Here is a 27,962-nt window from a genome sequence, read left to right as displayed (position 1 = left end):
AAAATGGAGTAATAATAGGATAATAGGAAATGATGCAATTAAAATAATTGTTTTGAGGATTACATAGGTTCTTACCCAATGCATTTAGAATTGTGCCTGGTCTATGGTCAACACTAAGTAAATGCTGGGTATTTTATTATTACATATGAGAAACTGACACCAATCTGCTCGTGGACAATCACAAGTGTGTCCAGATCCCGTAAGTCCTGCTTTTTTCCTCACTATCCCACCAAGCCTCCAGCACACTGCTTTTGTTTCAATTTATCATCATCAAATGAGATCCTTAAATATGAACACTCACGAGTAACCATATTCTTTAATATTTTAGTGATTCCATTCAAAACTATGAATTTAGAAACATCCACTAAAAACACTTTTCATATTTCAAATACAATTCTTATCTCTGCAAAGCAGAAACTATAGTCTGCTCATTGCCCCATGTGTTTTTTTTTAAACTCAAGGAAAGTTAATGATAAGTCTTTTAGGCACTAGAGTTCATTATATCATGAAGTAAGTCAATAAAATAAATAATTGCTTATTTAAGACAATTCAAAGAACATCTTCTAGTGTTTCAATTTCTCACTCTGGGAAATTGGAATTTAGGTGATTCAGATTGCTTTAACCAAGCACATGTTAATTTACTTGTCACATCCAGGAAGCAGAACAGCATTAGGATCCAAGAAGGTTTTATATGCAACTGTAATGCCATCTCTGGCAAATGCTGTCATCCGGTCAAAGGTCAAATTCAAAACAGGGGTTAGTGGAGATCTGAAAAATGAAAAAAAAATCTAAGCTATTTGCAAAATTATACAAACACTGAGATTTGAGCACAAAAAAATAATAAAGCATGCAATATTAGTGTTTAATAAAATCCAGAAATCTTGAAAAGCACATTTTAGTTTATTTGGCTGATTTATAATATGCCAGGAATAGTTGCAACACATACTTTAAAAAATAATTTCAATAACAAAAGCGAAGAATTTAGTTGAGAAAAACAACCAATTATTCATATAATGTCCATTTTTTCAAAACTCTATCATGGATAACTACAACTGCATGATGTTCATCGATGTATAATTACAATGCACCCATAATAATCTTTGGACCTGATAATTAAATGAATTCTTCGTATTTAGCAAAAACCATTGTTGTGGGTTTACTAAATGCTATGCTGATTTACTTTTTCATATCATATACTTTTAAGTACACTGTTTTAGGTTAATTTAATTATGTGAGAATTAAAACCAAATGGAAAATAGATCTTGAATAAGAAGAATAGCCATCATGTCATATATGAACCATTTTTTATTCTAAATTGGTGACAGACTTGCTATTGAACTTTATAATTGTAGGACTTAACCACATCATCTGCGTAGTATTGTCGAAATATTTAAACTGAATCTAATCATGAGGAAACAGACAAATCCAGAATGTGGGACATTCTACAAGAAAAGTGACTGAACTCTTAAAAAAAAAAAAATCAATGTCATGCAAAACAAAAGGTGGGGAAATATTCTAGATTAAAGAAAACTAAAGAAAATAATTAAATGCAATACATAAAGCTTATTTGGATACTGAATGACAAAATCTCCAAAGCACATTTTGGGTAGTTTGAATATAACTTGTATATTAGGTGATGTTACATTATTGTTGGCTGTGTTCGATATTACAATGTGTTACAGAAGAACATCCTATTCTTCAGTGACCTGACCTGAAGCATTTAGGAGTAAAACTTTAATGACTGACTGAAATTAATTTCAAAACACTCAAAAGAGAGAGAAGGAGATAGAAAAGAGGTAAAATAAATGTGGCAAACTCTTTTAATTGGTGAACCTAGGTGAAGGATATATAGGTGTTCTTTGTACTATTCTTTCAACTGTTCTGTAGATTGGATATTTTTAAAAATAAAAATTGGGAAAACATAATTAAAGGACTCAAAATAGCAGCAGATATTGGCAAAATCATCGCTTTCAATGAGTAACCTGACCCCCTCCCCTGTATCTGTGTATATTAGACATGTTAAAATTACTCCATGAAAATGAATATCATTTGCTTAGCACAGATTGCACATTGTCTCAATATATTTTAAACAAGGTGGAAATAACTTTTGCGACATAAACTTTAGAAATTCTGATAGTAGCAAACTGCTATAATGGTTTCCTAGAGCTTCATATTGGATTCAACACCAGGAAAAAAAATACATGATCCTATTAAAATAACAATGATATACACACTTATGAATTCCTCCAGCTACAATCCTCAGTAGATTTTGGAATATTTCAGATACTTAGTATTTCATTAGTTATTCTACAAATATGATCCAATTAACCAAGAACAAGTGCTTGATCTTATTAAAAGAAAGTATTATAGCAAACATCATTAAAAACATCAAAATCAGTCAATTAGTTTAACAATGATATTTAAGAAGAAATTATTAGATACACATTTTATCAATGTCTCTCCTTGTTATTGAAAGAGCTTGCTGAATTATTAACGAATTTTTGCCACTTTAAAATTCATCAGTGTTTTTATTGGTATAAAAACAGTTCTCACAATGCAATTAAATTATATTTTGAAATCTCCCTATGGGAATAAAACACCATTTCTCACAGAAGTTTTTAATTCTATAAATTACACAGCGTAAGAAATTATTAAGCATTTTAATTTTACTCTATGGGGAGGATGAAATAGAATTTTGCAACACACTAGCCACAACTAATCCTACCAACTTTTTCCAAAACCTTCATGGATACCCCAGTAGATTTGTTTCAGTATTTGAAATTTTGACTATTCGCATCTATAGCATTGGTCAGCTCCTAGTTCTTTCTATGCTATTTTCATTAGAATTAATATCTGATCAATTATACTCTATAAGCAAAATTATTTCCCCCTATTTCCTCTATTCTGTTCTACAGATAAATAAAGAGAGCTTTAAAAAAAAATAAAAATAAGCAGAAAAGTGTGTTTCAAAGTTCCTCTGTATGGGTTCTGTCAAAATATACATAAATTTTCAAGATGCTCCACACAACAGCCCAGCTCATCAGTGCCTATAGACTGCAGCCCTTTTCGTTTCTCAGAAACACAGATAATTTTATGCAGGAATTTACCAATCTACAAAAAAATTTACACCATGCTCAGCAATAACCAGTAATTATTGTGGGATAATAGAAGGCGCTTTTGAGGAATACAACTTTGATAGGATAGGGCTTACAAGCTTTTACCAATTTATCTTTAGCTGTCCTGTCACTGGTGCTTAAAAGGTTAAGACTTTATTTGTGAAAACATAGAGAGATAGTGGGGAATCATGTTGTCTACAGATTCATAAATCTTGCTTAAGATCCTTTTCAATTACCATCCATTTCTCCTTTAAAAAGGGACAAAAAAATAGAGGAGTGGAAGCAGGTCAGGGCAGTGTGCGACGATGACAGTGTGATGGGCTTGGGCCCCCTGTGGTGTTTCCATCTGCTGTCATTAAGGTGACTACTCAGACATGAACAATCCCGCTTGCTGTGCTGACAGGCAGACTTCAAGAACTATGACAAGGCATTAAGACAGAAAGTCAGAGAGAGAGAGAGGGATGTCATATCCCACAAACAATACTACCTCACGAAAAAATGCTCTGAAATGTTATTTGAATTCAAAATTAAAATAAAAATTCATAAAGGGTGTGACCTGGTTTCTCAACACTCCTTTTAAATTAGTTTGCCCCTGGGAAGATTGAGGACAGACAGAGACTAAACACCTCTCTCCTACCTGTATGCTTTACCATAAGAGACCCAAATCTTTTGCTCATTCTTCAGCAAAAGTGGATTCTTAATTTCTTGACCATGCTCATTGAAAAGCCGGGCTGAAGAAAAATTAAGGCCTGGTGGGTTGATGGAAGATCCTTGAAGCCTTTGATGAATCTTGAAAAGTAACTGGTGGTGGGGGGAAATGATTAAAAAGAAGAAGAAGAAATATCATAAAAATGTGCACATCTGTAATAAACTGTCTCTACTCTGTAACAAATAAAGTCCAAACAAATGATAATTAAATTCATATAGAATGTTAAAAGAAGTGTGAAATGATGGCAATGTTTAGCTCAGGCTAAAGGAACAAAATGAGCATGGGCTTTTAACCAGCAGGGGGTGCCACAAGCTTGTGATTGAGCTCTGACCCTTTGGCACGAGGACTGAAAGCAGATGTGACAGTCGTACGGAAAGAGCATTCAGCTTCTGCACACGGTAACAGCCCTCTTTGATATGGGTGATGCTTTTCTTGTCGGAGCTACACATTTTGTTAGGGTCTTTCCAGAGCATGTTCGAGTTTTACATTCAGCAATCTCCCCCGTCCCCAGCTAACCTGTGATAACCAATGGTAGAACAATTCACCGCTTACAGGATTGTAAAGATAAAGATGACTTTCAGCCTATGTTGGTTCACTTCGGAGAACTCTGCCTGGATGTATTTTAATTAAGAGCCCTGCAAACGCTTGTGAGCAGCTTCAATAATCAATGTTTTCAAGTTGAGAATAAGACATAATTGGAGTGTGAAATATGAAATGCTGTCACCTCATATTTTAAATAATAGCATTGCCAGTGTTGGTTCCTATCTCACATGTACATGGGCTCTCTAAATTATCAAAATATTTCTAATTTAAGGCATATTTCAAATGAAGGTAAATCCAGCTGAACAGTGCTGCATATAGAATTTTAAAAGACTTTTTGTGATTTTTAGCCCTTTGTTTGAGTGTTTAGGCCTCAGCTCTTTCCTGCGCTGTGCCCCCCATGATCCATCACTCTGTCACAGGCTTCCTTTTCTTCTCTCCCTTGTCAGTTCTTGTGTCTCTCAATTTCTGGTTACTCTGTAATCTCGGCAGGGATGCGGATATAGTTGTGGCCTCTTCTTGCCTAACTGCTGTTCAGGGCGCCTTTTTCGTTCCTTCTATTAATTCCTATTGAAGGTATATTGAGAAGTGCTAAATGCCGAGGCTCAGCGGAAACAAGAGGAAGTTGCTCTCCTGCCATATATCTCCCCTATTGACTGTAAACTCCTAACCATGTAAAATATTTTCTTTGACCAGCAACAATATTTGTAAAACACCTAAGACATAGGTTTTGTCCTCACTAGAGATAAATAATCACATCTCCAATTTCATCAGCTCTGCACGGACCAGACTTTTTATAGCCTTGAGCATAAGAAAGGCTGAAAATGATGATACACATTTTTTATTTCATTAAAGTTAAAACTTCTCATCCAGCATAGCCAAGTCCTTTGAATATTAAAAATAATTACTACTCTCTTTAGGAGTATAATAAGCAAAGGTGTTAGACTAGTAAAAAAATCTGTGTTGTTTTGTTTTGTTTCCTCCATTACAACCACAAACATGTTTTGCAATCCACAGATTGTATTGACAAAGCCCTACATTTATGTCTGTGTGTTCTCAGCCGTTGGGCTTATTTTTTGTTGCTTTGCTATTATTTTAGGAGACATGTAATGCTGATCATTTTTTAAACCACAGTGATTTTGCTTTACAGGCATCACCTTTTTTGTGAAGGTGAAAGATATAAAAGATTTAAGTCTAATCGAGGGGAGAAATGTCTACACAAAGAACAGGAATGTGTGGTAGAGAAGGAATATGAACACCTGACCACTTAACCAAATTTACTTTCACAGGAGTAGCACTGCAATCTCTATTTTCTCAACTCAGTGACAGACTGCATTTTAGGTGTTCAAAGATGAGAATCTGACAGCCTACGGGAGGTAAGGGCCTCAATGCCTTTCATCTCTAGGTCATTGGTTAGGGATGGGCTATGGTGACCAAACATTGTGAGAATCTTCACCCGTTTATCTTTAAAGCTGTTATCACCAGGCCCTTATAGGATCAGAATTTGTTCAGGGACCTGAGAAGAGTGTGCAACATCTTAGGCTAGGGACTGAGACAAGTGTGCACCAAGGGAAGAGACATCCTTGGGTGTCACAACGGATCTCCCAAAGAGCTTTATAAAGCCCCTGATTCAATTTATCCCCCCAAATTTACTTGCATATAGAAGCAAAGAATAGATCAATTTTCACTGTGCCATAAGCCAACACAAAAACTTTCTACAGAATAATATCTTCCTGTATAAAATAATACAAATGCCATCTTCGATTTTAATGTGAACAAAAAAGTAAGACGTTCTAATGTAGAAAAGAGGGAACACAAGTAGAATATTCCAGAAAGTCTTTTGTATCACAGTGATTTGTATAGTCATGGATTTGATGGTAAAAAGAAAGCAGCCAGGGCTCTTGATCCTGCTTTCACTAATCAATCTAGGTAGTATTTCCCACCTTTTGTGGGCCCAGCTAGTGATCAGTTAAGAGTCAAGTAATTCTACGCAACTTCTGTGACTGTCTCGAAAGCCTAGATAATAGATGCCAACAGGGAGACACAAGTCTGAAGGTGCTGAAAAGTGGTCAGGGGGGGTTAGGAGGAGCAAGTTTCTCTACAAAAGCCTAGCAACCGAGCTCAAAACATTGGTGTGTGCTGGGGTGCTTAACCCCAATCTGTAAACCACAGGGTATTCAGTGCCTTTTTATGCAAGACAAAGACCCAAAATATAGACCCTGAACATATTGATTGGGCCTGAAAAACATTCCAATTGTCTGGGAAATAGGCAAAGGTAAGAGTGCCTAAGATAAGCCACATGGAGTTGCTCACAGCGAGCATAGGAGAAGACCAAGGCTGCCTGTTATTCGCTCAGAGTCTAGGGCTTGGAAATACCCTAGACCCTGAACATACCGTCCACTGACTATCATGTCATTTCTTTTCAAAGTAAAGAAGGAGGCAATCCCAGAGTCCATTGTAGGCAGATTTCCAAACACAAGCATAACGAAGGTTACGATGTTAAATAAGAGGCCTGGAATTAATACGAAACCACAACTGAGAGCCTAAAGAATTCAGAAGTCAAGCTTGAGGCTATCAATCTTTACAGATCAGCAAATGATTGATCTTCTCTAAATAGCTTTAAAGGTTTATTAGATTGGTGCAAAAGTATTTGCGGTTTTTGAAATTTTTTTTTTAACCTTTTAAACCGCAATTACTTTTGCACCAACCTAATAATTGTCTAAATTAACTACCAGTAACTTGTAAGACACTTATAGTCATAAATAAATGGTCAGTAAACTCACCCTTTCCATCATATCGCCAGTTTGAGTTGGGTTATTAAACCCCAGATCTTTTTCACTGATCCAAACAGAGATCGCTCCAGTGTCTTTACCATTTTCAAATATCTGAAAAATAAGTGCATTCAAAATTAAAAATAAACACCTGCACACACATGCATACATATATTCATACATATGCATATAAATACAAACAGTCCTGGCTTTGCACAGTGTGGTTTCGACTGAAAGTCATGCATGTGGAAACCGTGCAAAGCAACGACTGCCTGCATGAACACATGCAAGTAACTGGCAATGAAAATCAACAGAACTAGAATAGTAGAATGTCCTTCGTTTCTCCTTGTGGTTTCAGTGTCTTTAACCTGAGTAGCCCTCCCTACAATCTTTACATAGAAGGAAATGTGGGCATTAAAGGAAGAATCACTGACTACACTGGATGCTTACATGTGGCAAGCATCGGAGAAAGGTCAGCTGGTGACCAACTATCTAGCTCATCTCATTCTTCTTGAAAAACATAATGCCACACATTATGGAATGTTTGATTTATGCCACACATTATGGAATGTTTGAAAAACATAATGCCACGCATTATGGAATGTTTGAAAAACTAAATGCCACGCATTATGGAATGTTTGATTTATATTTAAAATGAAGCAGTGTTCAGCTCATCTTTTGACTCACTAAAAGGAAACTCAACCTGACATAATAGTATGATGGAAACTATCCATTTTAAGTGCTTATATGCAACAAGTTGTTGACAACAGAGATAAAATTCATAACACTGCATTATGTAACACTTCCTGGGGGGTAGGGAATGCTAGAAAACATTCTGGTCTCGAATAATCTAGTCAATAATCTAGTCTCAAAGAAGGCTGAGCTAGAGTGACGACCCATGTAGGTGGTGCCATTCACCAGGCAAGAAAGGGAGCAAACCGAGAGAGGCCTGATGAATAATTTAAATCCTTGCCTTTTATTTAATTTTTTCTCAAAAGTTTTTTTCTTCCCTTTCTGATACACCTATCACATCAAGGTAGCCATTTTACTTATTTCTAGCACTATTTCCAGAGAAGAGAATTTGGGAGAATACCTTATTTAAAAAGAAGGGGAAAAAAAGCAATTATCTGTTTTACTTTTGAGACAGTTTGAAAGTTATTTAATTCATTCTAACCTGGTTTGGGAAATAATGTGCACCAATAGCACTTCTTCGGGCTTTAGACCTAAACAAGGGAGATTAAAAAGAAAAAAAAAAAAGAGTAATAGTGTTCAAGAATTGTGGGTTTTTCTCTACTCGGTGCTCTTCATCGCACTGACATTGCAGTGGAGGTGGTGCAGCTGTCAGCCTTAGTACACTGACATTCTACACCCTGAAGTATCTTTTGCTACCGGGAATTGTTTTAATCTCTTTTTTGAGTAAAGATACAATTCTGAACAAGAAATCCATCTACTTTTGCAAGGAACTTTCTAAACCCAACTGTGGCCTGTGCATCCCAACAGTCTCTTCAGGGCCCCAGTCTGGAACAAAATTCTTATGAAACAACAGAGACATTTTGCGATGACAGTCAAAACTCTAAGCAGCATGCATTCTACAAGGTTAGTGTTGACAAAAACTCAGTTTGAGGAACTTATTGATGTTCCTTTGTCAAGACTTGAAAGAAGTGAAATCACAGTACAGCAAATTATATTCTAGAAAAAAAGAGTGTGAGTGCTAACTGCCCAACTGAGAAAGCAAATAGGACTTGGTCAACACCTAAGAGTATCACTAGCTTTCCTCACTGCTGCTAATGTCTTCCCTTCTATGTCTAGAAAAGTACACTAAAAAAAAAAAAAAAAAAGAGGTGTTTTAGTGCTTAAGTAAAAGTCCAAATACAAATTTCAGTGAAAGAAGTCTGCCCTCCACTAGTCCTTCAGTTTGCTTGTTTGTTTTTCTATATTTCTAAAAAAAATTAAAATTCCCCAAGTTGAAATCCTATGAAATTCTTCTTTTCTTAAGGCCCTGCTCTGGTTTTTAAGGTCTATATTAGTATGCCCATTTTAAAAAAAATCCAAGTATTATATTTATTATTTTCTTCCTTTGCATTACAAATATTTTCATTTCTGTTGTCCATGGCTAAACAAAGATGACTCTCTAAAGAGTTTCCCTATGATTGACTAGATATAGGGGGAAAAAAAAGTCTGCTTTTATTTTCCTGCTGCCTGATCCTTGACTTAAGAAAAACCAACTACTATATTGGCTTCCCAGTGGCTCTCTGCGTGGCCTCACCTCCCTACAGTTCTAAAATTAAATTCTCACCCTTGGAGTGGGATGATGCAAAAAGCCCGCTGAGGCTAGTCTTGGGTCCCAAGGAGTAAGGTAATAGAACTTTAAAAAAAAAAAAAAAAAAAAAAGATCTAGGTCCTCTTGACAAACATGGTAGCTAATGACTACAGAAGAAAATACCTACAAATAGAAATTGACTTCTATACTCTTATACAAAGTATAGAGTTTTAAGGAGGAGTGTTTGCCATAAACTAGTCTTTTACTTTCATTCATGTCAATATTGATATTTCTTGGAGCAAGATTAATATCAATGTTTCATTTTAATGTTCTTAATGGATTCATTCATTCATCAAATATTTATTGAGTGTATAGCATGTGCCAAGCAGTGCTCAGGTGCTTCAGATATACCAGTGAACTAAGATTCCTGCTCTTGAGAAAAAGAACAAATAAATCAATCATATAGTATGGTCAGGGCACAACCAGGTTTTGTGAGGCCTGAAGTTCATACAAATTGGTGGGCCTTCTTCTACAAAAAGAATGTAAAATTACAAATGTAAAACTAGGTACAAAATATTCATTTAAAATGAGGCAAGAAATCACTAAAATTTACCCATATTCAAAGGCTCACACATAGTAAAAACATTACAAAACCCAGAAAAAGTCACAAAATATGTTCATTAATTAGCTAACCAAAGCACATATTTTGGCTGAATTGTCTTTGATCCCCTCTTTCTATGGTAATTTTGTAGCATTTTCTATAAAGAAAATAGATAGATCATTCCATCTTCCCTCTTGCATGGTTAATCAAAAAAAATTATTATCGATTAGAAAAATTTCTCTCGGCTTCACAATTTTACTGGTCATTTCATAAACATTTTTAGGACTGATGTCAAATTTGGGGAAATTTTGACCAGGTTTCTTTAATATATGAGCTGTAAAATGTGGAAGAATTTCCTACAAATTAGTCGGCTTTGTTCATTTCACACCATGTTTTTCCTCCAACACCCATATGCTTTTGGAGCCAGGTCCTCTAGTCCAGTCAGAAAGGAATACACTCTGCGGCCAGCAGGCAGTAGCCGTCTTCCTGGAAGCTCCTCCCCACACCAGGATGGCTATTGCTAACTGAACTATACGCGAAGTGACTGCAAACCACTGATTACATTCTACTATGCACAAACTCAATGTATCCCCAACTCACTGTCCCCTAAGCCAGATTTCAATACTGCCTGCAGGAACTTCAGCACCACTTGGTGCAAAAGAAAGTTTGACAGATAGGAAGTTAGAGTGGAAACAGACAAAGGTCTCAACCAATGATGGCTAAAATATATTATGTTGGCAAATTTTACAGAAACATGCGGCCAGGTGTACCTGTTGCTAGGGCCTCTCTCGGGATTTTGGAAAGGGCCTTGAAGCTTAAGTTTCATTAGCTTCAGAATAAATGCGCCTCTGAAGGGGTTAAACGGGGGTGAGTGCTCTGTAAAGAAGAAAAAATATTAGGAAGGCCAGGGATATAGGTGGGTGTGGGGGTCACCATCTGAAGCAAGGGATAAGTATAGGCCCTCAAGACAGGAAAGGCTGAAGTGAAGACTTAGAGGTGAGAAAGTGAGCTAAGAAGATCGGTGGGCGAAGAGGACTGCAGGGAGAGGAGCCACTAGAGCAAGGAAACGGAGACAGGAATGCACTAGGTATATCCCAGGAACCACCAGGAGGGTCGTGTGCCTGGAACAGAGTGATGGCGAGAGTAAGTAATGAGATCAGAGGGCTAAGGGTCTGTAGTAAAGTGGGGACTCTGGAGGGTTTGGAGCAGAGCATTAACAGGATCTAACTTACATTTTTAAAAAACCATTGCAGCTGCTGGGGGCAGAGTAAAGGTAATCCGAAGGGTGGATGACAGTGGCTCAAACCAGAGTATTATATTTCTACTTTATAGATAACAACGGACATGGTAAGAAAGGCGTATTTCTATTGTACATTTCAGGGTATTTTTATGTGTTTATTTGTTTATTAGCAGGGTTGGGGAGTACAATTTGTAGGCAGTCTAATATTTCTGAAACATGACACCTGCATCTGTGGGTATAAATAAAGCAAACTAAATATAACTGCTCATGTACGGTATTTGTGAAGGCGTAAAAATGTCATTAAAGTCCTAAAAGAATTTTATTTACTGTGAAGATTTTATAGAGACAGTGACCAACATTTAAACCGTACGGGGAAACATGACCTGAATGGAGAGTTTTGAGCTAATGTGCTTTTCTGATGAGTTTGCCTGGCATCACGTATGACATCCATTTAAGGACTTGTATCAGGCCTCATTCAGTACCATTATCCAGCCTTTAATGTTATGAGTCTAGTTAAGAGCTAGCTGTGGGGGAACAGCAGGTTCCCAAATTCCTAATTGCGGGACCGACCCGCCCCCCCCCCCAGAAGCTCTCCTGTGCGTGAGTGGAAGGCCAAGCACCTAGGCTTCAAAATGCCTCAGGAGGCAATGCTGCTAAGAGGCAGAAACAGGAAAATGATACCGCAGCGTGCTGCCCAAAGTTGGAAGGCTGTACAGTAACAGGATTTACTCCTGGAGATCCGATGAAGAAAAGGAACACAGAAGAGCCATGTAAAACTATTTGGCATATTCCAGGTGAATACAATTAAATATGTTGAAATGAGGTTAACTTACACTTTGCTTGGATTGGGGCCCTAGGAAGCGGACTCTGAGGCCAAGATTTACTTGCAGGAAGTTTAGGAGGAAGCGCTTTTAGGTGCAACAATGGTGAGGGAATGAAGGAAGCTGCACTGGGCAGGGGGAGGTGAACTGTTATGAACTTGCAACAGAGGCCTCTGGTGGGAGCTCTAGAGCTGAGACGGCCCCTGAGAGAGCTTCTGAATTGAGGCCAGGGAGCCGTGCCTTTGCACCCTGCACACCAAAGAAATGCTGGATGCAGGTTGCCACCAGAAGGAGGGCCTAATCTTGGGAGAAGCGGCTCCTTTACACCAAGGGCACCTGTCTAAGAAGGATGTAGCTGTGGTTACTGGAGGGAGGGTGACTCCGTCCTGCAGAGGGAATCCCAGCAGTGTGGCCTGGCATGTACCTCACTCACACACAGGAACCCACAGCGCAGCATGCTCTGTCACACACATCAAACTGCTCAATACTCAAAGAAACCAGATTTTACAGGGGCGTCTCAAGAAGGTTAAGTGACTTGCTCCAGGCAGGGAGACCTTTCAAAATAAAGTCCTATGATTTTTTTTCCAGCTTTATTGACATATAATTAACATATGACATTGTGTAAGTTTAAGGTGTACACCACGTTGATCTGATATCCTTCTATATTGCAAATAATTACCAGAGTTAGCTAATACCTCTATCGTGTCATAACAATTACCATTTCTTTTTTGTGGTGACATGTAAGCTCTACTTTTAACAACTTCTAAGTATGCAATACATTATTGCTAACTATATCCCAATGCTGTGCTCTTGATGCCAGAACTTATTTATTCATCTTCTAACTGGAAGTTTGTACTCTTTGGTCAAAATCTCCCCCTTTCCTCTATTCCCCAGACCCTGGGACCCACCATTCTGGTCTCTGTTTATACGTGTTTTTTACCTAAGTCAAAGAACACGAGAGTTCAAATATTTGTCTTATGTACGAAGCTGATTAGCCATATATATGGCTAACTTTAGAATAATCTTTATCCAAGAAGAATTCAAAGTCATCTTTGGAGATAGAAAATCAGCTCTCACTGAATTAACGTTATATGTACATTGAATCAAATAAATTTACTGTTAGTTTTTTCATTGTTACAGACTTGCAAGATCGTTTTTAGAACATCCACATTTTCTATACTTCCTCAAGTGTATAACAGATTATCAATCAAACAGTAAATATGTCTGACTTTAATATTTAGATAAGATGATAATCACAAAGCAAATATTAAAATTACGGGATTCAAGCGGTGAAAGTTTAATAATGAATTAGTATGTTTGTACTACATATGACAGAAAGTATTTTAATGCCTAACAGAGCTGTCTTTAAATAGTATCTAACAGGTAAGGAGCCAGGATATTTTGTCCCAGGAAATGACGACGCACTTAAGTGAAAACAAATTATGTATTATTATAACAATTGTTAAATTTCATCAATTAATGATACCAGGACCAAAAATCAAATAACATTTTTTAAAACCCAGAAGAGGCATACTTAAGAAAAAAAAATATTTTAGAAGAGACATTTTAAAATTCCTCTGTAAGTTGCAGCAGAGACATTTAGCTGAATAGTGGGTGACTGTCTATGAGGTAGGATTTTAGGGGTGAGCTAGAAAATTCTGACCCCAAATGTCTCTCCCACCAACTTGTTACTACTTGAAATTTCAGATGGAGATGTACTCCTTTGTAATAACTGAAACACCACAGAACAAATGATACTCAGCCTTATTGGTTATTGATCCTTTAAAGCTGTGATTTTTCAATCTCGGCTGTCTGGAATCCCTCAGAGGGCCTGGGGTAGGTAGGGTTGGTGGTGGGGGCTGTGGTCCCAAATGGGAGATGGAACCTGATGAGTGAGTCTGTGGGGCCAGCCACCTTCCTGGCTTCAAACAGGATGGATCCTACTTTCATTTGCTTTATATAGTAGATCCCAAGAAAAATGTTTGATTTCAGAAAAAAAAATTTTTTTTAACTGTCATAGCTTGAAAGAACCTGTAGCATACCTATTTCCTAAGAGCAAGTTTAAAAAAAAAAAAAAAAAAAAGGTGGTAATGATAACCGGAGGTACCTGACAGCCTGAATTGGGGGTTGGTGGTAAGAGTGGAGGAAGAGCCAAGGGAGGCTGAGGACGGAGAGGCCCTCACTGGCTTCAGTTACCCTGGGAGTGGGCCTGCATTCCTAGCCGTTAAGCATTATTTCATTGCTTTGTTATAATTTTTTTCAAAGGGCTTCTCCCCCACCTCATTTTTCTGCGTCTATTAATAAAGTGAAAATTTCAAAACAAGGTGAATGGTTCTGAAAAAAATATTCTCTTTGTATCTAATTACAATTCTCACTAAGTTTTACATGAAAATGTTCAAAATTATCTAGGAGACAGTGGCAAACTAAATTTACTGACATGTCATGTCCTAAGCTAAGTAATTTCAAAAGCCCTCTATAAATGAGAATATTTCAAATATAAATGGAACAAGTATCTCGCTTTGTCTAAATTAATTTAGTGCCTAAAATTACATTTAATTGGGATTAAAATAGCAGGTATATGGGTCCCGTCTGTAGCTGATATATTATGTACCAGAGCTTGGTAAATGAAAATTGTTGGAAGTTCCTGCATTCATTATATTTCTTCTCATAGAAAGCAAGGGCTTTTTTGATGAGAAAAACATACATCACCCCAAATTCTATTTTACTAGGGGAAATGTACATTATAGGGAGATAAAGTTAAATATGAATCAAATATGGTTAATTATGAATCAAATCATCAGACTTCCCAAACTGTTAGCCTCAGAGATCATATTTTCATCTTTGGATAAAGTATGCCTTTAATGCTATTCAGTTGTTTTTTTTAAATATACCAGATATGCCTGTAAAGAACTTCCCCCCAATATGAGTAAGTACTCTGGGTAACTAATACCTATACAAAAGCTTACTGTCTATGGTAATACATTTTTATTTTAAGAAATAATCCATTTTTATCATAAAACATTATCAGAACTGTAGGCAGAATCTAAAGTAGGTGCAAATGCATTACTTCATTTGCACTTACTAGAAAATCTGCATTCATATCTATGTTCAAATGGTGAACTGATGCTTGATAATATTCACGGTGAGTGGGGCTAACACAGATGTCAGTGGGTAATCCGGGGGATGGGAGCATATGTAGGCAGAGAATCTCAGCGACTTAGGCATCTCAAACACTCTGTGAAAAAGCTAATTGAGAGGTAAAAACAAATTAACTGCTATGGAGAAGGACAATCTCCCCGAGAGAGAGAGTATGTGCCTGCAGCAGTAAGGTTCAGTGGTTGCATTTAGTCTGGGTAACTGCTGGGACAGTAATCCAGCTCTGGCTCGTGGACTTTCCCTGCTGACTGCCCACCTGGCAATTCTCTGGGCACCTTGAAGACTGTCAGGACTGTTCAGGGAAAGCCTGTCTCATTACAACCAGCTCTGCATGGGAGCTGATGCCCCGACCAATTGCTCTTCCCTGACTTTGATACAGACACAGTTTTTCCCTTCGGCAGGTCTAGGAAAGGAATACTGTATCTTCCTGCACACAGAGATTTACATGTGGCTGCAGATGCTTGTCAAGAAATAGGCTGGGGTGAGTACACCAGCATCCGCCCCCCCCCCCCCACACACACACACACACACGCACACCCACAGGCCACAGGGGGGAAGTAAAGGGAAGGGAAGGGGGCAAGATGGAAGAGAGCACTGGGAAGAAGAGTAGGTCAGAGGTTCCAGTGCCTACCTAATAGCTACCCCATGACATACTGGAAGGCATTCACAGAGTCTTAAGTTTCTTTGCCTTTAAAATGAGGCCAACATTTGCCTACTACGGTAAAATCTACATATGAAAATTAATTATCTCCATCACATTTTCCCCAACATTTAATGCATGCTTTTGAAGTCACAACAGTAACTTTGAAATATTCCAATTTTGTTACTTGAGCCACAATTTCTTTGAAAATGAATATCAAGTTGGCATGTTTTACTGCTTGTACTTAGAGCATATCCTAAATTTGTTTTCCCACTGTTTACTCAAATAATGTAGGTGCGATCACAAAGCAACTCTGGGGTTGTAACTACAAACATGGGGAAAGTAGTTAAACAGAAAGACAAGGAATGTACAATGGAAACAGGGACATAATAAGCATGCAGAACAGTGACAAGGCCACCCTCCCAGAAAAATCTTGCCACAATTTATGGATAACTGACTTCAGTTATCTCCTTCTATTCACTTAATTGTTCCATAGATTCCTAAATATTTAAATTTCCTATTAATACATATGGTTAGAGAAGTTAATTTTTTTTAAAATGACCACAAAATAGAATGCAAATCTCAAATGGTTTCAGGACTCTCTTGCACACTGGTAGATCAAATTCAAATGTCCAAAGCACCGGAAAGGCCAGAATATTACGGATAAAAATTTCCCATTATCAACCAAATTATCCCATTTTCTGTAAACTACAAATGATGAAGTTGTATAAAAGGTTGGGAAGACTTCCACATTAGTTCTATCGTCTACTAAAGGTCTCCTATTGTTCTAGTTCTATGAAAAAGATACTGAGCTAGGGCCGAGAAGGTGTTCTACGTCTTCCCACAGTACCTACCATAATGCTTTGTCCCAACATGTATTTGATAATGTCTAGATTTACTGGACTATTCACTTAAAATCTTTATTTTCTGTCACTGGGAGAATAAAAACTGTTTATTTTTAGACACATTGTTACCCAGAGGATTTAGTAGATACTGAACAGAGACATTCTTTAAAAAACAAATCTCTGCATCACCTCTTTTTTTTTTACGCTTAAATTTCTTTATGCTATAAGAAAACACTATAACTAAACAATATAAAAATAGGAAGACTTATAAAACCTCCAAATCACAGCCCTCTGAAGCTTGTTTTTATCCAGGTTACTAAATTCTATCCTATTCCCCTTGCTTGCAGGCAGAGTGGACTCATGAGAAGATAAAGCTTCAGGACCTTTCCTTACCTCCTCACCCCTGAGAGTGCTGCAAGTTGCTGAGAGCTTGAGAATATCATGGGGGCAAGGGGGGGGGAGCCAAATAGCAATTAAGGGTATTTCTATGTAAGTGTATCTGATAAGCTGCCTAAAAAAAGATCTTGGAAGAAAAGATCTGAATCTCCAAGTCTTCATTAATGTGTTGTGATGTACTTTCTCATTCTGAATAAATACCCACTTTCGGCCTAATTTTAAAGAGGCTCCTCTCCCCCAGATTTTACAAGCCTTAGGCCCTACAGAAACTGGATCTGCCTGTACTGGCAGCAAATGGCAGACAACCCACAGAGCGTCATTGACCAATTGTGTGTGAAAAGCACTACTCTACTTCCAGTTGAAAGGACGTTCCTGCACCCGTCTTCCACTCGTCCCCCCATGCTTTCTCCCACCTACTCACACCTCCCACACTCTTGCTCATCAATTCTCTGTCAGATCACCCACCTTTCTACTCATTTTTCTACACACCATCCCCTACAGATTTGCTAATACCTTTTCCTATCATTCCTTTCTTTCCTGCCCTCCCAGGGAAACGCTAACATTTCTGACAGCATCTCCATGGGGATGGAGAGGAGGAAGAGCTGCAGGGAAAGAACAGACCTGGGAAGGCAGAAGTCACTGAGTCAATGGCTATAGCAGATGTCCTCACAGTGGCTAGGGGTGGTGGCAGTGACCGAGAATATGGGGTAAGAAAAGGTTTGGAATAGCAATCAATTGCTCCAAAAAGTTGGTACCTGAAGGGCTTCATAAAAGCATGGTGTACGCTGAGTGTGACTACTAAAGGGAAAAACAATAAGAAATCTTTTCCTGCAGCAGGGATGAACATCCAAACTTAGGCTGTTCTCAGTCCTTTCTTTTATATGTCCATTTAAACTTGGTACTGTATCATGCCACGTGATTGCAAAAATGGAACTGAGACAATGTGGAACATAGAAAGAGTGTGTCCTTTTAAGAGACAACCATTAGAGATGGTGCTCCAAGGTAGAGCACCTCATCCACTCCCTGTGAGAACTTAAAGTTTGGCCAGGAGACTGATATGAACTGATTCTGGAATTAACAAAGAACGTTCCACTGTGGGCTTTGCTCAATATCTCTTCAGTTGGAATTACCAATTTCTCCTTACCTAGGGAATACAGAAAAACGCCTCAGTTCTAAGATATTTGCAATTCTGAATAATTAGGGTATACTCTTCTAATCTAGTTTTGTCTCTACTCTCTGGCTATTTCAGATATAAGAAGTGGTTTAGAAAACCACAGACCCCAGTTTCTTTTCCATTAGTCCAAACATACACTCACTCTCAACAATGTGAGGGTTAGGGGGAAAAGAGGGAATGCATTACCACAAATAATACACAATAATTTATCTATAATAGTTGATACAATTTGATATGAGAAACTGAGCAGTCACTTTGGCCTTCCACAACCAACTTCTCTTTCAAGCCTAATCCCTGGAAAGCCCTAAGTGCCCTCTATAGCACATGACTGATCTTTTCCCACTCACTGGCCACAGGTAGCTGAATTAGTGTTAGGGACCTAGTCCAGGCTGGATTGGCCCAAACAGACTGTCTCTTTGAATGATCTGAACCAGCAGACACAAAGGCTCTAGTCAGATGATGATTACCATTTAAACCTATAGGTCAGGGCTAGGGGACATAATATTCCTCCATGGACATACAAAGGAGCAAAAAGAAAGCCACTTGCAGAAAGAAAACTAATTAAAAGCTCAGAAAGATGCAAAGAGGAGAGAGTATGGGGCTTCAAGAGAAAAATGGAAAAGTAATGACTTTTCTGTAAGACTCTGCTCTGCTATCTTTCCTGATTTTCATTTCCAAGTGTATAAAATTCCTTTCTACACTTTCAACAAATCCTCTTTTTATTTGAGATGGCTTGGGATGTTTGTATTGCAGGTAATCAGAGAGTTTTCATGTAAATATAGGATTAATATTATTAGAGCTGAGAGGAAAAGGAAAATTTTAAGAGGGCAGAGATAAAATGACAGTTCCCTTTACTGTAGGCCTAGCCCAGCTATGATAGGGAAAGGAAAATGTCAGGCTCTGAAATGAAAATAGTACTGTTGGCAGGAATCTTTAAAATCCATCTCGGAAAAGGCCAAGGACCCTTTTATATCCCCGGGACTCACTGCTACAACCCAAGGTGGCCACCACTAGAGGACGATGTTGAACAACTAGGAGTAGAGACAAGTCATTAAGGCTCCTTGTATTTAACAATTTTCTGAGGTAAAAAATTAGTCACAAGATAGAAATCTGTCTTTTTCAGAGCAAATTATTGACTGCTGTGTAAAATTCTAATAATCAACAGAACTAGGTTTAGAAGTAAGATTTACAGAAACTAAAATTCCTCACAGGTAAAGTTAGCTTATAAATACATTCCTTTTCATTATTATTATATTCTTGGATATAGTTCCTGCCTACTTTACCTTCAGATTATATTGCCTCAAATGTTTGAAGTTAGCAATAATTTTAAACCATCCCCCAGATTTCAGCCTACACAGTGTGACACAAGTAGTTACAAAATCGTCAGAAGGATTTAAACTAGCTCTGGGTCCAAGCACATTAGGCCTATATGACTTCATTTATTATTACTACTCAAGTCTAGTTATTCCAGCCACAGAAGGCTTTCTATTTCTTTGTTCTCTAATTTCCCCTCTGAAAATAAATCCTGAGGAGAAAAACATAAAAATACTAAATTAAATATACAAAATTATTCATTTTGTAGATTCTGTTGAAAAGAAAATTTTCCCTTTCCATAAATTTGGAATAAATGATTTTACAGCTAGCCTTTCCTACATTACGGATATAAAAATATAGAGAAAATTTTGGCAGGTAAGCAATCAAGAATGAGGATTTCTTTGTGAGGTGCTATCGGTTATGCTTTTAAAAGTTGCTTAGATAACTGCTGTGGTCCTCAGCCCTGCCTTTACAATGCAATTATGACCAGAATGTGATTGATATTTCCGTCCATGTTAATAAGACAAAAGTGAAACAAGGAAGACATATGTAGGACTTTTCTTGTTATTCAATGACATGAGAAATTTTTTTTTAATTTTTTGCTAAATCAGATAATAGTTTTTATATACTAGAAGAATACTTCAACTTTTTGTGCTATTCACAATGTAACAGCTACAACAGTTGGACACCTTTATATTTAATCTGAATTGTAAACATTTTCTCCACCACTTACTTAAGTCTAGTCTAAGTCAGCAAACTTTTCTGTAAAGGGACAAACAGTAAATATTTTAGCCTTTCCAAGTCATATGGTTTCTGCCTCAACTACCCAACTCTGCTATTATAATGTGAAAGCAGCCATAGACAATACATAAACAAATAGGTGTGGCTCTGGACCAGTAAAGCCTCATTTACAAAAACAGGCAGATTTGCTCCACGGCCTATAGTTTGCCAACTCTTTGGTCTAGACAGTCAACAAAACAGTAACTCAAGTCCACATGTGCCAATTTCTGACTAGGGTCACTTTCAAGTTCTAACAAGCCATCACTAAACATAAACTTTGGAAGAGATGCACAGTAGCACACTAATATATAGTGTTTCCACTGAATAGCTACAAAAGGCATACACGTAAATAACTTTGAGGTGCATACGTAATAACAAAATGTTATAAAATGATAAGGAAGTGAAAAGTGTTTATTACCTTTGTCTTACATATGACCTAATTAATTGTAAGTTTATATATTTTAGTTTTTATTAATGACTGTATTTAACAATTAGCTCACAAAATTCCTAAAAATTGAATAATCAGAGCTCTCAAGTCAGTAGGAGCCCCCTTCAGTATGCCAGGCCAATTACATCAAAATCTCTGGAGATGGAGGCACTGATGTTTTTACAAGATCTCCAGATGATTCTCAAATGAAATGGCATGAAGGCCTGAGGATGGGGCGGATGTCCAAGTTTCTTGGAATACAGGAAGAGGAATTTATTCTCTGACAGAAATTAGATGTTAAAAAGGGGGAAACTGGAGAGAAAGGCAGGAGAAGCAAATGAGGTTGAGTATTTACTGTGGAAAGAAACATAAAGAAGAAGAATACCCCGGAGGAGGAAGAAGGAACTCAGACAAGACTAGGGTGGCCAACACGCCGATTTGCCTGGGACTAAACGGTTTCCTGGATGTGGGGTTTTCAGCGGTAAAATCAGCAAAGTCCTGGGCTTTGCTTTTGCACTGGAGGCATTGCATTTTTCACTTTAATTATTTTTTATTAATTTAAATAATGACATGTGGCTAGTGGCTACTGTATTGCACAGCACAGTGAGCTTAAACAAACACAACAAGATGGCTTCTTTGCATGTACTATAAATTTCCTCTTTGGTTTGCTGGTTTGGAAGGGTATGGCGTGTTAAAAGGAGAATATATGAGAGGAACAATTCAGATTCTAAAGTTAAATATTTGCTATCCTCCACTGGTGGGAATGTAAAATGGTGGAGCCACTATGGAAAGCAGTATGGAGGTTCCTCAAAAATTAAAAATAGAACTGCCATGTAATCTAACAATTCCACTTTTGAGAATTTACCTGAAGGAAACAAAAACACTAATTCGAAAAGATATATGCACCCTGATGTTCATTGAAGCATTATGTAAAATAGCCAAGATATGGAAGCAACCTAGGTATCCACTGATAGGTGAATGGATAAAGAAGATGTAGAATATTATTGACCAATAAAAATAATTAAATCTTGCCATTTGCAACAACATGAATGGACTTAGAGGATATTATGCTCAGTGTAATAAGTCCAACAAAGACAAGTACCATATGATTTCACTTATATGTGGAATCTAAAACAAGACAAACAGAAACAGACTCATAGATACAGAAACCAAACTGATGGTTGCCAGAGGGTAAGGGGAAGGGGATGGATGGAAAAGGTAAAGGGGAATAAGAGGTAGAAACTTTCAGTTATTAAATAAATAGGTCACGTATATGTAATGTACAGCACAGGGAATATAGTCAATAATGTTGTAATAACTCTGCACAGATGATTACTAGACAGTGTGGTGATCAGATCATAAAGTATATAAATAAAGAATAACTATGTTGTACACTTGAAACTAATATAATATTGTATGTCAACTACATTTTAATAAAATATATTTTCTATCAAGCCCATCTGCTAATGTGAATAAGTGGTAGAAATTATTCAAAAATATACAACAAACTTGTGAGGAAAAAAAAAACTTCTATTTTTGCCGGGTCATATGATATTTGCTGATACAAATGGCATTAAGGCAACCACACTCCCTGACTTAGTTTCTCTCTTAATAGCAAGTACTTTGCAAAAGGGTAGAATGGATATGTAACCAAGTCAAAAATCTGGAAAAGAACAATGTTACTGGACTATAGGAACCCTTGACCTTGATGTTCTGAACATCATTTCCTAAACCTTTAGCTGATTAGCACAGACTATGAGAAATAAATGATCATGTTTATCATGGAATTATACTTTCCAAAAGGTCAATTTTCACATTGAATCTGTATTGGATAAGTGTGACACATGTAATATTCTCATTTAAAATCCAAACCCAGGAATGCCATTAAAAGTTATCACATTCAAATATAAATATAATCAAAAGGAAATGAAGAGTTCATTGAAATGTAGTAATGGTTCCATACGTGAAAAAGGGCCATACTTTGAGTAATTCTAATTTTAATAGTTATAGTCTCTTGATAATAGAGATGTGAGATTGTAGAATGATATTTACTTGACAGACTTAACTTGGGTACTCTATTATGATAAACAAAAGTGTTTAAATTCTGTAAACTTCCAGTACACCTAAACCACTTTAATCAGGTACGACTTACTCTTTTTCTCTTCCAAAGACGCAATAGCAAAGAGTAGTCTAGGTCATTTAGCCATCAGGTCTTGACAAATAACCAATTCACCTTTTTTTCCCAGTATATTCTTAAGTATTGATTTTACCAAGTAAACTCAGACATGTGTCACACTTATCCAATACAGATTCTTTTCCCTGGAAATGTAGTTTGAACATCAATCAGCCACCTGGCCTTTCAACTCTAATTCCCATTGCCACTGTCTGTCAATTATTAAAGCGTGCCCATTTCTCCAAATGGGTTGTTTTTAAAAACTGAACTACAATGACTTCTGTGAAAAATACGCTTCTTGGAAAAGTATGCACATCTTCATATGATCCAATCTCTTCATTAACATTACCTTCTGGATTGACAACTAGTTAAAAGTTTATAAAATCCACATTTCAAAGGCCTCCAGGTATTTTCTCTTAAAATATATTCCCTGAACGGTAATATAAGCACTTGTAAGTCAAACTCCAGTTTGAGGACGAGAACATAAAAAGAAATTCAAGCTGAGGGGCATTGTTACAAGGGTCTTCAAACGGAGCAGTGTTTTGTCTCTGGCTAACCCCAATGAAAGTCTCAGAATGTCACCCACCTTCAGTCGCAGGCCTCCTGGGATAAGAGCGTTTGCTGGAAGGCTTTTAATGTGTTGGTAGACATAAGAGGAGAATTGCTCCTGCTCAGCCTGTAATTGGGGGCCAAGTTTAGAGAGATGACCTCTGTTGCTTTTGATAGCTGTCTGCAATTCATCAATCAGCCGGCTCACCTGAAGGGGTTAAATTACAAGAGTGGTTAGCAAGAAGTAATTGTTGATGTCACACTTATTAGATTTTTTAGTACCTCGTTTGATGGGGGGAAAATTACTTCAATACAAGAATTTGAGTACAGATCTATCTTCAAGTAAAGAGAATAGAAGAGATATACATTCCTTCATCAACAAATTTTATTCATGGGAAAATTTATGACCTTTCCACTTCAATAATATGAAATAGGTAGTCATTTACAATTGCTGAATGAAAAATATCTCTGGGAATGAAAAGAAACATTCATCTGACAAGTTTGAGAAAGACTTTTAACTGCTTAACAGAATAAAAACTCCCTATTACTTTAAATAATCCAATAAAGGTACCAACAACATATAATTTTATTATATGTACCTTCCTTTTTAGACTATTTTATTTTACCATCTGTATCTTATATTTTAATTTTTATATATGTGTGTATAATGAAATTTACATATATGTGTGTATATATATATACACATATAAATTTCATAATCAAATTTATATATACACATATATATAATACATATATACATACATATATATATGTGTGTGTGTGTATATATATATATGTGTGTATATATATATATATATATATATATATATATATATAAAGTCTATCAACATTTGTTGGTCTTTCAGATAAATCAATTGGGTATCTTCCTTCCAAATAGTCCAAAATATAATTTTCTATATTTCTTAAATACAGTGTTCCAAAGTATCCATACTTCAAAGATAATGCTCTATTCTAGACAATATTTTTAATATATATCCATATCTGAATAATGCATAGAATTTTTCCATAAACAGCAAAGGCTTAGTAATGTGTACCTTTTATTTTTAAATGTCTAGATTTCTAATTAGAGCCTATTTAACAGAGATAGGAAATTGACCTATGGATTATTCATAAGACATGCTAATGATTCAGATATAGTAATTTAATGTTTTAATCCATATAGTTTACAAATTAAAAATCATTGCCATCCTTTGAGTCTTCACTGTTATGTAAACTTATATTCTCTCTAAATATAGGATTCTTACATAAACACTGGTTAATATATGGTAGTGACCGAAAAAAATGAAAAGCAGAAATTCATTTTATCCATGGCTCTTGAAAGTGATCAAATTAGACCCATTTAGAGTTATGAATGACTCTGAATAAAGCATGGACTTTTTGAAATCTTGGGTTAAACTTGGTTCTCCTATTTACTGACTGACAGACTTTGAACATGTAATAAAACCCTCATCTATAAATGAAGAATACTGACCTTGCCATATTAAAAATTAAAAGATAAAAGAATAGCACAGTGTCTAACCTATAATAGATGCCTTGTACATGTTTCATTATTATTATTTTCATATTTAAGTGTTTTCTGCATATTAAGCTTTCAAATTTTTTTTGTGTGTATCTTTCTATCCCAACCCCTATTTCCTATGAAGCAGATAAAAATTTGAAGCTATTTGATACATAGATTTGCTATCTCACTTCAATGTAGAGGTAGTTTGAGGTTATATATATATATATATATAATATACATATATATTATATTTTGTATTACCTGAACTATATTTAACTTTTCCCAAGAACTTTAGAAGCATTATCTACATATAAACAAGCTAATTTAAATGACTCCTATTTTTCTTTGGTCTCCCATATCTGTCTTATTTGTCCCTATGTGATCAATCATCTACTCCCTTTAAACAATCCTTTCTTCTAAATAAAGGATTGACAAACTTTTTCTCTGTTAGGGCCAGATAATAAATATCTTCAGCTTTATGGGACATAAAGTCTCCATCAGAACTATTTGACTCTGCAGTTGTACTTTGAAAGTAGGCACAGGTAGTATGTTAATGAATGGGAATGGCTGTGTTCCAATAAAACTTCAGAAAAACAAGTGATGGGTTGGATTTGGCCCCAGACTGTAGTTTGCCAATCCTTCTTCTAAACACATGTACTTCCTCTCCCTCATTTCCTTGCTTATAAGCAATACTCTGGTCCAAGCCCTCATCTCCTCGTCCCTATCCCATACTTGAATGATCAAAATACCTCCTGAGGGTCTCCTTGTCCATGTTCTTTCCCGTTCTAACCCAGCCTGCCACCTCAACTGATTAATCTACCTCCAATAGCATATCAAACCCTCCAGGTGCTTCCCTAGATTCCTTAGCTTGATATTCAAGATTCAAGATCTTTTCTTACCGTCTGGAACAAATTTCTGTGCTTTCCACAGTACTGTTAAACTTTTCAGAAAGTTGTAACATTTAAAATGTGGAAATGATAGATGATCTAATATTAGTCAATGTCCTCAGCCTCATCTTCTTCATACAACCATCTAACAAGAACTACCCTCAAAAATGATGGACAATAATATTTATCATTCCAAAACTAGAGACCAAAACAGGCCAGCGGACTTGCTCTTACAGTTATTTGAAAAATCAAAATCCAAGAATCAAAGACCTTAAATGGAAAGATTCAACTTTTGGAAAGCACTGATTCTCTCTGACCCTACCCCCAGCATTATATGATTCAAGAAGATATAATTTTATGTAGTCTTTAAAATATACTAGGTGGCGTGCAATGTATTTTGCTGGTCAATGATACTGCTGTCTCTGATTTTATGTACTACACCTTGTGCTATAGCAAGGCACCAAACAAAGAAAAAAAAAAAGGAGGAATTTCAGGCTTTGATTTGAGAACATTTTTATACATGACTGGTTTTACTGTCACAATCTATAGCCTTTCACTGATAGGGGATTTCATGTGACATCAGAAATCAACCAACCATACAATTGATGATGTCATTTGCATTCTAAAGGACTATTGGTTAAAGCCTTAAAAGTTTTATTTCCTATGATTCTTTGTTGCTTCAAAACATTTCTCTATCAATTTTCCTATTTTCATTGGCTTCATGACTTATTTGTTAATGTATGTGAAACATAATTATACCAATTATCACCTCTTCAAAAAAATAACTTAAAAGGAACAAATAAGGTGTTCTAGCAAAAATTAACATATCTTAAACATAGAAGAAAATATATAGAGAGAATCAATCCTGCCACTGACATTTTCATAAAGTTCCATCCAATTTTACTAAAACTTTGTTATTTTACATATTCATAAGGTCTTTTATCCTAAAAGTGCTACATTTTGTTCTCACTTATTATGATAACATGTTACCCTTAAAAATCACCCCATACATGAAAGAACTCATATACCAAAATCACGTAGGTAGTACAATACTCCTGAATTAATTTACATAATATGATTTTTTTTTCAAATCACAGATGTTGCTAAAAGGGGAAAAATGTTCTTTAAAATTCTTAATCATGAATCTTTTCTTTCTGCAAATCCTTTTTTTTCTCTCTCTCTCCACAAAGGCAATGTGAATGGGGTAAAAGAAGACAAAACTTGACCTTTTGTGATCCCAGCATTAATGGCTCTGTTCATAATTCAATCTATGTGTGTGTGGGAGCATCCATGTGGAAACATAGAGGCCTGAGAGACATAAAGCCTTTCCCTTTAAACATTATCTGACCCTATCAGTCCCATTCACAAAAGAAGGCTTACGTATGCATATGTTGAAAAAATGCACCATCTCATTGTGCGGTGGAAAGCCTACACATTCTACTCTTCATTCTCCGTGGAAATGCTGCACGGAAGTGACACTTGTACAGAGTTTGGGAGAGTGACAAATGAGCAGAAGGTAACAAAAAAAGTTGAGTGTTCTGAGGAGGAAACAGACCAAACTTCTGAAAGAATGCAAATGCACACCTGTCTACAAATATGCACATCGGTTTTTGCATCACACGTAGGGCAGTTTGATCATATTTTATGATACATTCACGCAACCCTTGAATTTAATTATAAAGCTCAAGATGACTTAGAGTCAGCATAAATATTCTGCTTATAAACATTCTAAAATGTATACATATTGCACTTGTACATTCTGAATACTGTCCTTTGGCTATGATGAATGACTCTTTGAGGAGCTCCTGGCTTTTCTAGTGGTAAATTCAGCTGTCAGCCTGAATTCTCTGTGGCCTTGAGTCCAACTATGTTAGTAAGGAGAACACCAGAGCACTTTGCACAGAATCGTCACTTGAAATCAGCACACAGGGCAACAGCCTCTGTGCTAGGCCTGTCGTCTTGGCGTGTCATATACAGGATGGTCTCAAAGCCAGGTCAGTGCTTAAACTGAAGACCAAGAAACTTCCCAATTTACAGCATA

General features: G+C 36.6%; 1 protein-coding gene across 1 annotated transcript in view; it reads right to left on the bottom strand.

The window, feature by feature from the left end:
- DCDC1 (doublecortin domain containing 1) overlaps window positions 1-27,962 on the bottom strand; it is a 382,228-nt gene that overhangs the window by 182,805 nt on the left and 171,461 nt on the right. Inside the window, exons 11-14 of the mRNA XM_033119858.1 lie at window positions 23,550-23,720; window positions 7,149-7,250; window positions 3,754-3,917; window positions 643-768 (exon numbers count right to left, since the gene is read on the bottom strand). Of these exons, the coding sequence (XP_032975749.1) occupies window positions 643-768; window positions 3,754-3,917; window positions 7,149-7,250; window positions 23,550-23,720 (563 nt within the window). The remainder of the gene's footprint in view (window positions 1-642; window positions 769-3,753; window positions 3,918-7,148; window positions 7,251-23,549; window positions 23,721-27,962) is intronic.

This window comes from Rhinolophus ferrumequinum, chromosome 11, assembly GCF_004115265.2.
Source record: "Rhinolophus ferrumequinum isolate MPI-CBG mRhiFer1 chromosome 11, mRhiFer1_v1.p, whole genome shotgun sequence".
In the NCBI taxonomy this organism is placed as follows: domain Eukaryota; kingdom Metazoa; phylum Chordata; class Mammalia; order Chiroptera; family Rhinolophidae; genus Rhinolophus; species Rhinolophus ferrumequinum.
This window is presented reverse-complemented; position numbering and strand designations above follow the sequence as displayed.